The following is a 13,948-nucleotide window of genomic DNA, read 5'->3' as shown; positions in this document are numbered from 1 at the left end:
TTAAATCTAGAATATACAATTTGTATTTCAGTACTCCAAAATAAGGATAAACATTCCTTGCACCAAATGCAACATAATTTCTCATTAAATCATTTGTGCCAAAAATGTGAGACTATCTCAACAATGAAGAGCATGGAGTGATGGCTATGGAGGGATTCATTCTGTTATCTAGCCGTTAACTATAAAATAGTAGGTGGGGATAACATTTCTTGCATTCGTTGCACAATGTATATTCCTTTGGATCACATTACAAGTTTCGGATAAAGAAAACAATATCAGACCCTTAGTATTCATCTTATAACTATCCTTTATTCTCAGTACCTTTGGCTTTTAATTAAGTTAATGAGATGTCTCTAAGGGCCTGCCCTATACACAAAGAAATGGCAGTTGTGTAATGCACATGCAAAGAAGTGTGAGGTGTGTGTGCAGTGGGCAGGCTGAGAGCTGTGCTTCCAGAGAAAAAGTGTGCAAATGAAATGCAGAATTGGACATGGGCTCTTCTTAGTGCAGAAGTACAGGGGCGCAGAAAAACACTCTTTCTTAAGCCTGGGATAAAATACTTTTTTATCCTAAGAAGAGCCACATGGAACACATGAGAGTTGGGCCCAAAGCTTTCTTTACAAATGGAGAGAAAAAATGCTGCACTAATGAGGAATAATCAGCGCTGGATTATAAAAGAGACTGGACAACTTAACAACTTACATCCTCTCCCCACCACAGGACAAACATCAACTGTTGTTATGTTGCCAAGATCAATTTAATGTATAAGATTTTCATCACAGGTATTTGGTTTCACTTGTTTAAAAGAGGTGCTCAATTTAAGCACCATTTGCAGCTACATCACAATCTTAAAAATACTGCTTTTTATCAAGTGATTCAAGTAGTTCATTCAAAAGTAGAATGATTTTAAGTAAGATACAAAAGCATCCATCTTTGGCCTTTTTTATTGCTGCCAGGCATTTTGCATGCATGTATAATCTGCAGGTTGATTTCTTTCCCCACAGCAATTTTCTTGGGGGCACAAAGGAATCAAAGAAATGGCATCCTGAAGGCATATTTGCTGGTGAGAGGATGGTGGCCCTTGACTCAGAAATTGGTTGAACTGAACAGTGTCATGACCCTGGCTGTGCTTCAGCTGTAGCAGTATCTGCACTACGACTCGGCAACTGATTCCAATTCTTTGGATTGCTGAGAGGAGTTGGGCCATGAAAACAGATATTCACAGATATGGCCCTGAGGTGAGCACTCTAGGGAGGAGCAGGGATATCCCCTGTTTTGGAAGCAAAATAAAATAAAGAAAATCCTTATTTTCTTTACCTCCCTACAGGTCAGCTCTCCCTGCTGGAGGAGCTTTCCCTGCTTGCCCCCTTACTGCAGCCCTTAGCCTGCTCAAGGAGAGCATGGCTCACTTGCCCATGGGCTGAGGAAAAGCTGGCACAGCACCTAGGCGTGCACCTGGGGGTGCAGGCAGCCAGGCTGGGAAAATCAGACCTCTATCACCCCACAGGGTCGTGAAGAAAACACAAGTAGAGATGTGTGGAAAGCCAGGAATTTATCCGTGTCCCAAACCACACCTCCAAGTGTAGGTTGGCTCCTTGCTCTAGCACCTCACAGGCTGAGGCTTGCCTGCTGCATCAGCGTGGGTACACAGGTCACAAAGATGAAAATCTAGGACTGAAACTAGAGCCATCATAATTTCCATAATTTTGATGGTTCTGGAGGGGTGTATGGGGTCTCACACAGGTGGGTAGTGGAATGCAGGGTTGTAAGAGGACTGAATATAGACTGTGTTGGATGTGAACCATCAATGGGTTCTTATCTAGAGATGTAAATGACCTTCTGAGTCCAGGCCAGAGTTCCAACAGGAATTGCTTCCAATTTAGGAGGCACAGATATTTCCTAAAGTATCCCAGTTTGGGGATGAATAAGCCAAACAGAAGCCTACTAACTCTCCAATGACTCCCTGTAGAATTAATGGGAAGAGGTAAACCCTGGTGAACGGTTCATGCTCAGTGCCTCTCTGCAGCCCTGGGATGGTTATTGTGCAAAAAGCTCTCCCCTGGCAATCTTGGTGGGAAGGGAGAGCATGCAGAGGACTCTGCCTCCTCCCGTTTTGCTGGAGGCTGCCTGGGAAAGCTCCCGGGAAAGGAGAGCTGCTTGTGCTTCCCGGGAGCAGGCAGTGCTTCTGTAACCTTCATTGAACAGTGAAGGAATATTAAGAATGAAAGCCAAGTCCTATCCCTAGTACTCACAGTGTGATTCCTGGTAGCCCTGGTGTGTGCAGGATCATCTAGGGTAAGTACTAACAGATACTGATCCAGGCTCCCTTCTGATACCCTGAAGCACTTCATGGAGGTGACTGAGTGTCTTCATCATTTAACAGGTGAAGAAACTGAAGTGCTGGGGGTAAAGTGATCAGTGTGAAGTGACCAAGTGAAATAGCAGAGCTACAGAAAAACCCAAGTGAGAGTATTTATTGATAAGGAAGTTGCAGGTTACTTGCAAATAAATTTGAGGAGGCCTAAAGAATATTTTCATGAATTACAATGTGCAGATAGAACTTAAGCAAAACAGAGGAGTTAAAGGCACCTGTCAGGTTTGAGCACATGCCAGCATAGGAACCAGATGCACCATGGCATGTAATTCTGCCCTTCCTGAGGGCAGCATGTCTCATGTGTTGTAGTTAGCAGGAACTGGAACTCTACATCTGGTCTTTGGGAAATAAGATGTAATGGCACTGTGTTTCACAGACTTGGTAAGGGAGAAATCAGACCAGTTTGGTCTGTCTTTCTCTGTGAATTGTACCAGATGCCACTTGAACAGGATGTAAATCCTCTCTCTCTAGCCTGATATTTAGGGCAATTTTCAGAAGAGCCTTAAAGCTCTTTAACAGGACTAAAATAATAAAAGGGAGGGCACTGTCTGCCCACCTGGTTCCTTCTCTTGGTCAGGTGTGATTATTTGCTATGGCCATTCTAATATAATATATCTCACATGACTTGTATATTTCACTCAACTTGTGTGTCTAGTCTACAGCCTGACAGATCTCATTGTCAGAGAAGTTCCCCACATTTCAGCCTCCGAGTAACTTTTTAAAGATCTGATTTATTCCTACTTATGGCCCCTAATTCAGTGCTTGGATTGATGGGTAACATTATACTTTTTTTTTTTTTTCTCTTACATGGTTTTTTCTGTTAATTTTCTGTTTAATTGCAAGGTAGAAAGACTTGTGAATATTTTAGAATGACCAGTTCCCTTTTCCATAGTTTCCTAAACATGATGAACTTCCTGAAGGCTCATACTCTTCCATATCTTTCCTGATGCAGCATAATACAGCCATTGATTGACTAAAACAGGAATCATATCCATCTCTCTCCTCTGTTCCTCCCAGTTTTAAGCTTAATGTTATGGAAGCAGAGCCCAGCAAGGTGTGTAAAAGCAGCGGAGGGTGTACAGTTACTCAGTGTTGGGACCAGTTTGGTTTGAGGTTGATATGAGTGCCATGCAAGCTGGTGCTTCTTGGTGGAAAGGAGAACAGGACTAACTAGCAATCAGACAATTCAGTTTTCTACTGTTAAAAAACATTACTTGCAGTGCCTCTGCTAATTCAGAAGCCTCATAGCTATAATTACACAATCTGAAGGTTATCTAAGCCTAATTTCTTCATTGCTTGTTTTTAAATTGTTCAATAAAAAGAACGTTTGAACCTATCTATGGAGCAGGCTCGCCTCTCTTTGCCAACCACTGCCAGCGATGAGTTCCTGCCCGGGAAGCCACTAGCACTTCACTTCTACTGGAACTAAATTGTTAGAGAAAAAGCAGGTCATCTCTTCATGATGCAACACAGGAAAAACGGGTTGGCTGCCAGCGAAACCCATCTCAAGAATGAGAGAATCAGGAGGGTGCAGACTTGATAAAATCTTGACAAGGGGATGAATATAGAGCTCGGACCATAGGAACCTGATATAGTGAACCCTGTTTCTGAACAGTATCCTTCTTACTAAAAAAAGGAAATGAATAAGGCATTAGTTGCTAACACAAATTTTTAAGAGGCACAACAACATTACTTTGTGCAATGAACAATACAGAATAATCTTTTTTATCTTTGAAAGGATATAGATCAGCCTTAAATGGCAGCACAGTGTTGAACAGGATATCCTTTCTTATGTCCCAGCACAATAATTTTTTAATAGTAATTGCTGCATTACAGGACCACAGCCATACTTGGAGATGATAAAGCCCCACCTTCCCTCCAGCATTTCTCCACAATTTTTTCCACACCTCCCCCTGCTGTGACACTTACTTTGTGTCCATCTTAACTACTGACTGTTGCAGTCAGGGCAGAGCATCAGGAAAGATAGGATTTTAGAGGTTTCCCTTTGAGAAAGGATTGCCTGGGCCACAATGGTTCTTAATGAGCTTAAGAGTCATGTCATGCTGGAGAAAGTTCAGTGCTTTCTGAGGTGGGGTGGGGTGGGGTGGGATGAGGTGAAGCTGATACTCACAGGACGACTTCTACGTGGTCCAAAGCCCACTGATCATGACCTGTTCCACTGTGACGGGGCTGCCACCAGCGCAGCAAGACTCCTTTCATTCGTGCCTCCCTGTCACACAAACACAAGAGCCTGTGAGAGCTCCAGACTGTTGGTGTTTTGCATATCCCTATCTATCCCCCAACAGGAAAAAAGTTGAATTGTTTCTATGTCCCTTAACATCCATACATTATATGTGTAAAACACTTAATAGCTAAAAAATGCACACAGGTAGGGAGGATTTTTCCCCCTTATCTTCAAAACAAGTGTTCTTTCTGTTTTTCTTTTAAGTGCATTGATAAACATGAGCCTGGAATTTCTTAATCAGCCTTCCTCTTAAGTCTTCTTTTTTTGCCCCCTCATCAACATTTTTTCTTCAACAGTGATGCAAAGATAGGTTATTTTTTAGCAGAAATGTAACTTGTGCACTTAGAGGTAATGAAATGTGACTGGGTACTCACAAGGGAACGTTATAAGACACTCTTTGGGCTTGTATAAAGTCCTTTGGCTGATGCTGTGCAATTACTTGCCATGTAATTCCATTATTTACACTGTATTGGAGGAGCACTGCCTTATCTACAGTGTTAGGATCACTCAGATTGGTATTACAACTGTCTGTTTGTGAAATACTTCCAATTTGCAAAACAAACATGATTTTACTGTAAAACAGAGAGAGAAAAAAAGTATTTTCAATATGTAAAATTATTCAAACAGGAACAATAGTGTTTCTAGGTTTATTGCAGTTACCTTATCAAAACTTGTAGCATTTTCAAGAATCATTACTTTAACATGCAAAATAAACTGTTCTCACATCTTTAAAACACAGCTTCCTCTTCAAAACAATAGTTTACTATGTATAATATATTGTTGCAGGCAGGATCAAAGTTTGCAATATATTTGCACAAAACTGAGATGGAGAAAAATGCAAACATGTAAATAAGTGTATGAAAAGTTTAAAAAAGACAAATAAAGGTTGAATATAAGGAGGTGCCTAAAAAAACATATATATCATATTCTACCCAGGTGCTCAAGTAAGAAGAGAAGAGCCTGATTTTTATCTGACCCATTGGCCAATTCATCCTGTTTCTAATCTTAATTTGGACAACTCAATATAAAGCAGTCCTGAAAGCTGTCACTCTGCTAAGAGCCAGCACAGGCTGTTTACATTTGTTTTTCCATGGCCAAAGAGGCTCAATAGATGAAAAAGATACTCCTGTTCATTGCCAGGTGAATATAATTCTATTTGACAACTGAAATGAGAAAATTGCCCTGTAATTACTAAATAACATCTTTAGTCATAACCATTGTGGAGGCACATACAAACATGGGATTTATCTTATCAGATCAGGCACTGGTCCAGGCAGTCTGGTGTCCAGTTTTTGCCAACAGCTTCATTGTCAGTGCTGGCTTAGATAGACAGTGCTCTGTTGGGCATGATGAAAACATCTGACCTTTTCATCTGACATCCTCACTCTCCATCTCCAAATCAAAGTCACAAAGCATTTTGCCAACCCTAATGTTTTCTCCCAGTCACATCCAACTGCATGACACAGCCAGGTCAGTCCATCCTCATTTGTACTGGCCCACATGGTTTCACATACAAGTGAAGAGTTTCCTTTCTCATGAATTGTTAAAGAAGCTGTTTAGGCTCAAACTATTACCTTGCTCGGGTAAGATCCAGAGGCTTGGTCACAGCTTGTCTTACTTGACATCCATTAAAATAGAGTGAATCTCCATGGGCATAGGGTGCCAGCTGTCCACATCCATTCCCTATCACTCCCCCCTGAATGGTTTCCCAGTTTATTTCAGTGACTCTTTCAGATTCAAAATTATCTTTAATATAACTTGGCAGATCATGGCTAAAAACAGAGCAGTCATCACCTAAAAATGACACAATGAAGTTGTAAAACATGCAAAAATAGAAAGGATGGAGAAAATTCAGTTACAGGTCATTGTAATTCCTTTCAAGGTTGTGACTCAATATACAGTGTAAGGACAACCTGAATATATTTCAGCAGATTCATTAATAAGGTGCACCTTGATATACAGCAGTCATTTTTATAAAATTGAGGCTGTGAGTCTAATTTTTACAGCAGTATAACTTCAAGAACTGCAATACAGTTCCTCCTGTTTTGCACTGGTGCCAATAGGAGAAACCTCAAATTGTGGGTTGAAGGCAAATATGTCTAAAAACTCAGAAAGGATCTAATCAAGCCTCTCCTGGAAAACATTAAACACTGGATCCACTCCTACAAAGCACTTAGAGCTTACCAAGGGCACCCAGGTACCATTAGGCATGTGCTTAGCTGCACTGAGGGCTTAGAGCAGAACACTCTGTCCTGATGGGGCACGGAGTCCCTTACAGATACCAGTCACCAACATCTGGATCCCATTTGCACATCCTCTGGGATGCACCCTTGGAAGGAGCATGGGTTGGAAGCCAGTTCTGGGTAATCAAGCAGCCATGTTCTGCCTTCAGTGAAGGCTGGATGGACTTTACATACAGTGCCAGATGGGAGAGACTGCTCAATATGGAAAGTAAGGAGAGGGGAAAGCTGTTATTTTGAACCCTGACAAATTATTAATTTTGGATTTACTCAGACATTCCAGTGATGAATTTGGACATAACACCTCACTTTGTCTTTTTGTTTAATTTTGAGCTAGACTAGACTGTAGTAGATATACAGGAGAGAAATAAAGAAATGGAACCTTGGAATCCTTCATCACAGATGCAAATGGCTCCAGTTGTGCAATACCCATGGCCACTGCAGAGCTTTGGGCATGCCTCCCCAATGTACACGTGATCTATTGCCCAGCTCTGCTTCTCTAGTTCTTCTCCCTTCTGAATCCACCTGAACTGGGTTGCACTGCAAATATCAAACATCCAAACAGTGTATTAGGATACATAGCAATTAAACACATCTGTACAGTGATGTTCTAATACACCAGCAGCAAATGTAACCAAAAATGTCACATGAGGGGGCTGTGACTTCAATAACTGGAAAAACCCACCCTGCTACATCATTGGCAGTAGTGCCTTCTATTAACAAAAAGCTTCCTAAAGAACATTAGTAATGTATCAAATCTAAATCTGCAATAAAAATAATTTTTAATTCACCAATTGTTCCTAGCAAACCATGCCAGCAAGACAGCTGTCATTTTATAGATCCACAGTGAGCTGACCTTTCAGTAACCTACCTGGATGAGACGTGGTCAGGCAGCTGGATAGTTATTCTTCTCCACATGGAGCTGTTGACAGAGTTATAGATGGTCGCTTCATGGAATTGAAATGGGGAGCAGCCAATGCTATTAGATGAGGAAGGAAGGCAGTGTGTCTGGACAAGTTGCCATGAGTCTGTCCTGTAGGAAGCAAAAAAAAAGAAAAAAGAAAAAAGCTTTAGAACAACTGAAAAAATAATGTAAGGAAACTAGATTATTTCCAAGGGTCATAACATTGCCTGTCCTACTAAACAAAGAGAAGAGATTTTCAGCAATAGTTTCTATGCTCTGGAGCCACAAATAAACAAGAGGTGAGGGGTCAAAGCACAGGTGCAGCCAGGGGGGATGTTTGAGTGTTGTGGAGCCCTTGGTGGGGGCACTCCCAGGAGTGTGGTACATACTACATACAGCTGCTCTGGGCTGCATGACAGAAGGATTTATTTAGGAGGCAGCTCCTTAGCCTCTTGCAGTGTTCATGAGTCCCAACAGAATTTGCTACCTTTTCACCCGCATTTATTTGAGCACAGAATATACCTTAATTTTTACAAATTATACCATGCTGCTATTCTACAGCACATGAGGCAGTGTAATTTTTAGCTAGTTAAAGACTAATTTGAAGTTAAGTAACTCCTATTTCATGACAGCTTGGTTCTGTATCCTACTAAATAGTTTCTTGCAAATATGTTTTCCTGTGAGTATACTTTTAAAAGGAACATGCTCATGACTGTAACTACAAGCTCAGTGCCATGAATCTGTCAACATCTGGGATAAATGATAAAGAGAATTTATGGGAGTTACATAGACAAATCCCAGTGCTTGCACACAGGCCTTGTTCAGATTCTGTTATAACATGAATAGCAAAGCATATTAAAATAATTCATATTACGACGTGAATAGCAAAGCAAAGCTTTAATAAATAGAAGCTCTCTACATTTTTAATGTCATACTATTTTTTTCAGGTCTGTGTATTCTGCTGTCATTTACCTGGCATCCTTTGTATACTCCAGCATCACTGAATGGAGGTCCCCACAAGAATTTGCCTCACAGCCAACCACGATCTATAGCACAAATAAAATAAACTGCTATAACAAGTCAGGTAGACATTTAAAGTAATATATAATCAAGTTATGTTCTCCTTTTTTTGTTTCTTTATTAGGTGCATGAGGGATTGTCAACTTAGAACTTGGGCAAAATCCACCAAAAGTGGATGGAAAACAAAAGACACAGTACTTCAGATACTGTATTTACTTAAAGAATTTTACTTCCTTGCTACTGTTATTTTCTAACAGAATCCTAACACTTCATTTCTAAAGTCCAAATTAAATATCTAAACAAACATTTTTTTCTGAAATAAAATATATGGTAGTTCCTTGGCATTTCCAAAAGTGAAGCACCTTTGAAATTTAACATTAATCATGATAAGCATATGGACATAAACTTTAAATCAGTCCAATTTAGGAACAGAATTATTTTGAATATTTAAAAAAATAGACATATTTGTTCTGTATTACAGTTGAAAGATTACAGTACCCAGTGTACATTACTGATTAGATAATACAATGCTAAATTTCAAAACTAAACAGAAGCCATGCGAGAGCTGAGTTCTTAGTTTAGAAATAAAATCTTTGCTGTGAGAGGTGAAGAAAAATGGGGAGAAGATCAGGAAAGAAAAACTCTTCAGTAAGAGCTTAGTAATATGAACTATTAAATGCTGATGGGTTATCTTAATTTTGGTCTTAAAATAGAGGAAAAAGATGATAGGCTGGGTAAAATAAGCATCTTGGAGATCTTGGAGGCAGTCTTGACATTCAGTAGTAAAAAACTTCAGAGACTCCTCTTGTATATAATTTTTTTGGCATGCTGAGTGGGGAAGCGGTGCTTTAGGGATTATATTAGACAGTCAATATAAAATAGTCAGTGACGTTGAGAAAAGGTGAAAATATTGATCAGTGGAAGATGGTAAATTCTGGAACTATCTTGTTAAACAGAAGAGCAATAAAAAATCATAATAAGAAAATGGATTAGTATTTTGATAACCCTACTTTCATGTTAGTTCCTAGTTTAAGACAGGGTACTTGGGGAACAGCCAAGAACATTTCTGGAAAACAACTGCTTGTTGCCTTTGGCCCTGTGTAGAATTCTACCTTAAATCAAATTAAAATACTCAGAAATGTTTCTCTGATGGTTTAGGTCATTTGCCATGACACAAGGAAGTAGAAGGGGCACTTCTATTTGAGCAAAATTGCATTTTCCATATGATGCTCTTCTCCAGCCTTCTCCCTTACTTTTTCTGTTCCTTCACAAATTAGGGGAAAATAACTTGTTCTGCATGGCATCTATTCTCACCTTAGAAAATAATTCCTACTGTATCTGATGACCAAGTAATTTCAGGAAAAAGGTATTAGACTTCCAATTCCTCTGACTAACCCCAATAGCATACAGACTGTCAGAATATTTTGACATTTTACATTCATGCAGCCTTTTTGGTTCTCATTACCTACACTTCATATTTTCTGTTAATTTCTAGTAAAAAGACACTATTAATTATTTATCCAATTGAGCATCCTAGTTGGAAGAACAATAATTTCTGGAGACACATTAGATGAATTTTCATTGTGTACTTTACTTTGGAGAGAGAGAACATTTCTTACTTTAAACTGCATCATGTATCCTGGCTGTATAATGAGCTCCCTGGAGGACAGGATGTTGTGAGTTTTATCCTTTTTCTTATTTGGCCAGTAGAGATGGAATGATGGATTTCCACAGAACCCTGCAGTTCTGACTGCATTAGGGTAAAAGCTCCAATTTTCTTCATGAGAGGTGCCTTCTATTAAGATGAGTTAAATAAAATTACTGCATTGTCTTGGTAAACATCAAGGCTTAGAAATTAATCCACAGAATCACTTGACAAAGTACTTTAGTGATATGGACACTACATTTATGCTATCTGTAATGACACACAGTAAGCTACAAAGAGAGAGACATAATAAAGATATTCATCACCAGAGAGTTAATTAAAACGTTTAAATAACAGTACTTTTTAAAAATATGATAAGAGCATAATACCAGAAATTTAAATGAAATGAGTTAGACCGAAATAAAAATTTTTATGTGTACATACATGTGGACATACATCTGAAGATACATGTGTGTATATATATATATATATACACATATATATATATATATATATTTATTTATTTATTTATTTATTTATTTACACACTCATATGAATAGCATATGAACAGCATTAGTCTACAAAATGAAAAATTTGCAGGGTTAAAATAGAAGAAAGTCTGCTTGCAAGCTCACAGGGCTCAGGTAAGATAAGAACAGAAAACGCCAGCCAACAGGTGAGCTGTGGCAGCCCGTTTTACCATCATCGAAGGTATCCACCAGCTGGCTGGGGTTGATCTCTGCTCCCCCGATCAGGATGTTATCCAGAGCCCACTGTGCCCGCTCGGGGCCGGGCACCACGATGCCACTGCTGAGGGTGAAGGGCTGCCACCAGCGCAGGCGCGTGGTGTTGGTCAGGGCGTGCTCGGGGAGGAGGATGTAGTCGTGCCTCACCGAGATGTACTTCTGGTAATCCATCTCGTGGAGCAAAGTCCAGGATATCCCTAGAATGAAAAGATGCAGGTTTAGTGATAAAACCAAGCATATGGTAGAATCTGCTGGAGGATTAATGTAAGATAATAGAAAATAAAAAGTAATAGATATGGTCTTCTGATAGAGCTTAACTTCTAAGGGTAGTTGGCAATTGTTACTCACTGCAAGAGTAATCTTGTAATCGTAAAAAGGAATAATCAACTTGGATGGAAGCCACTGATTACTGAAATAAGGCAGTAAGATTATGGAAAACTTCTGAGCAATAGATGGAACTTTTAGATGGGGAAAAATCTTCACACAGACATACATAGCTTTACAATTAAGAATTACCTTTTTATTTTGGATCTCTGACAACTTGTCAGGTATTCATGGTGAATGGATACAGAACCAGACTGTAGCTCAGCTATAAATACAGTATGTACTTGCCTCCATCAATGGAATAGTCTAGCAGCACTCCTTCCTTTCTGCAAGTTGGTCTGTGGCATGTTGTCATGTTGTTTTCACTCCCAATTCTTCCCCAGTACTGTAGAAACCTAAGAGTAAATGTATATGATCACATCTGTTAGACTTGCACAAATAGAGGTTGATTTCTGTTAACACACATGCTGAAATTGTTCCAAATGCCAGCATTTTAAAGCAAGGTACATAGATGCACAAGTACTACAAAGGTTTCCAGAAATATTGTCTAGTAATTTGCATGGGAACCTCATGGAATCCAACTAAGAACTGCCCCTGTGAGGAAATAATCCATTGCAAATGTACCAGCCAGGGACAGACTGGATGGGAGCTGCTTTGCTTAGAGTTCCCTCGACTCCTGGTGGAATGGGAGCTCACCATGTGTTAAGGTGCCCTTGAATCAATGAAGGACACAAAAAAGTTGATAAACTGAGACAAGTTGGTGGAGGACACAGAGCTCAGAGCCAGAGATCATACACTGAAGAAATAGGAAGTTACAAATGGATTTAACAGGGAAAAAAAAAATAAAAAAAAGAAAAAAAAAAAAGAAAAAAAAATAATCACTCTGAGAGTAACTGAACACTAGTACAAGTGTTCCAGTACAGACAGACAGTAGGATCTCTGTTCTTGGAGGTTTTTAGAGATCCAATGGGACAAAGTCCTGGGCAAACTGCCCTGAATTCCATGTTTCCTGGCTTTGAGCATGAGGTGGGACTAGAGACTCCCTGAGGCCCCTTCCTTCCCGTAATTCAGCAAAATTGCAAAATTTAAGAAGTCAGAGTGTGTGGCTTCATTAAAGCCATATGGTCAAGAGAAATTATGCTGAAGTTGTTGTCTATGTCATGTCCTTAGCTTGTCTAAACTGACAGAGATCCATTGCACTCCTGATAAGTCATCCTTTCCAACAGCACAGAAGTGGAATGGATCTTGTATGGGCACCCAAAAGAGAACAACCAGCAGAGGTTCTGCTCTGAACTCAGTGAGAGACACAGCTGGTGCCTCCAGCAGTGATGCCCTGCTGACTGGTGTCCTGCCTCTTTGCAGGCCAGAAGTTGCTGATTCCAGGACATTTCTGGACAAAGGGACCTGCTGCTTCACCTGGACGTGTCAGACCCTTTCCAGTGTGCTGGGGTGAGCCTTGCTCTCTGTGACTCATCTGAAAGCATCAGTGCCTTGAGAATCACAATCCCAGTGCCCTGGGAATCGTCATCTCCTCGGTGTCTGCCGGTAGTGCTGTTCCTGTGGTGGCCTAGGAATTCCCTGAGCTACCAGCGATGGTCCCTGCTGCTCTGCCCTGCCAGTGTATGACAGAGCTCCCCGTGACAATGACCTGGAGCCAGGACCTACTTTGCCCCCCGCAGGTCCAGATCTTGAGTGACAGCCTGCCTCACAGTTGCACCTCCAAAATACAGAGTCGTGTCTTCTGCGAGAATTCCACACTCGGTACAGGTATTTCCACCTTCTAAGGACATCCATAAATCTGGTTTAATTTCCTCATTGTCAAAGCGCTCTTTCAGGAAGGTCTGTAAGTAAGGTATTTAACATGAAGGTAAGTAAGATTTTAAGTCTTTTTGACAACCACAGCTAGAACTGACCTAAACATGTTTGAAGGCTCAAGAACACTAAATTTTTCTCAGGGTAACAGAACATAATCACTTCTGGATGAATAGTTAGCCACTTAAACTGAATTGGCTAAATTTGAAAATCTATTAGGGCTGGATTTTAACATACTTGGGAGGTAATGCAGCAAATAAAAATTGGCATGTGCAAATGAGTGAGCATATTGGGTTTGTGTGGCAAGGTTTTGATGGCAGAGGGCAACAGTAGAGGACTTCTGTATGCATGGGAGAAAAAATATTCTATATCTTTCCTCAGCAAAACCAGGGATCCTGGCATTGAGTTAGCAGTAAAACTCCCCTAAAATTGCTACAATTTTATCCCAAGTGTCCTTAAAGTGATGGATACCTTACTAATTAAAAATTGCAAGCAGACAATGATGTTTGTTCATATAATTAATATTTCAGATGAAAACCAAAAGGTTATAATAATTCAAATTACATGACAACTGACAAGTTAGTTAGTTATTTTTAACTTTAAATTAGCAATATCTAACTAGAGTCCACTTCATTGTT

The 13,948-nt window shown here is 40.0% G+C and overlaps 1 protein-coding gene across 3 annotated transcripts in view; it reads right to left on the bottom strand.

Annotated features, from left to right (window-relative positions):
• Positions 1 to 13,948, bottom strand: part of RELN (reelin) — a 277,724-nt gene that overhangs the window by 5,412 nt on the left and 258,364 nt on the right. For all 3 annotated transcript variants that reach the window (XM_077783642.1, XM_077783643.1, XM_031507057.2), the window contains exons 54-63: positions 13,164 to 13,339; positions 11,787 to 11,893; positions 11,129 to 11,371; positions 10,403 to 10,578; positions 8,736 to 8,809; positions 7,731 to 7,892; positions 7,242 to 7,399; positions 6,194 to 6,413; positions 4,994 to 5,191; positions 4,506 to 4,604 (exon numbers count right to left, since the gene is read on the bottom strand). In XM_077783642.1, coding sequence (XP_077639768.1) covers positions 4,506 to 4,604; positions 4,994 to 5,191; positions 6,194 to 6,413; positions 7,242 to 7,399; positions 7,731 to 7,892; positions 8,736 to 8,809; positions 10,403 to 10,578; positions 11,129 to 11,371; positions 11,787 to 11,893; positions 13,164 to 13,339 — 1,613 coding nt within the window. The remainder of the gene's footprint in view (positions 1 to 4,505; positions 4,605 to 4,993; positions 5,192 to 6,193; positions 6,414 to 7,241; positions 7,400 to 7,730; positions 7,893 to 8,735; positions 8,810 to 10,402; positions 10,579 to 11,128; positions 11,372 to 11,786; positions 11,894 to 13,163; positions 13,340 to 13,948) is intronic.

Source organism: Lonchura striata, chromosome 5 (assembly GCF_046129695.1).
Source record: "Lonchura striata isolate bLonStr1 chromosome 5, bLonStr1.mat, whole genome shotgun sequence".
NCBI classification, from domain to species: domain Eukaryota; kingdom Metazoa; phylum Chordata; class Aves; order Passeriformes; family Estrildidae; genus Lonchura; species Lonchura striata.
The sequence above is the reverse complement of the archived record's forward strand: the minus strand, read 5'-3'. Positions and strand labels throughout refer to the sequence as shown.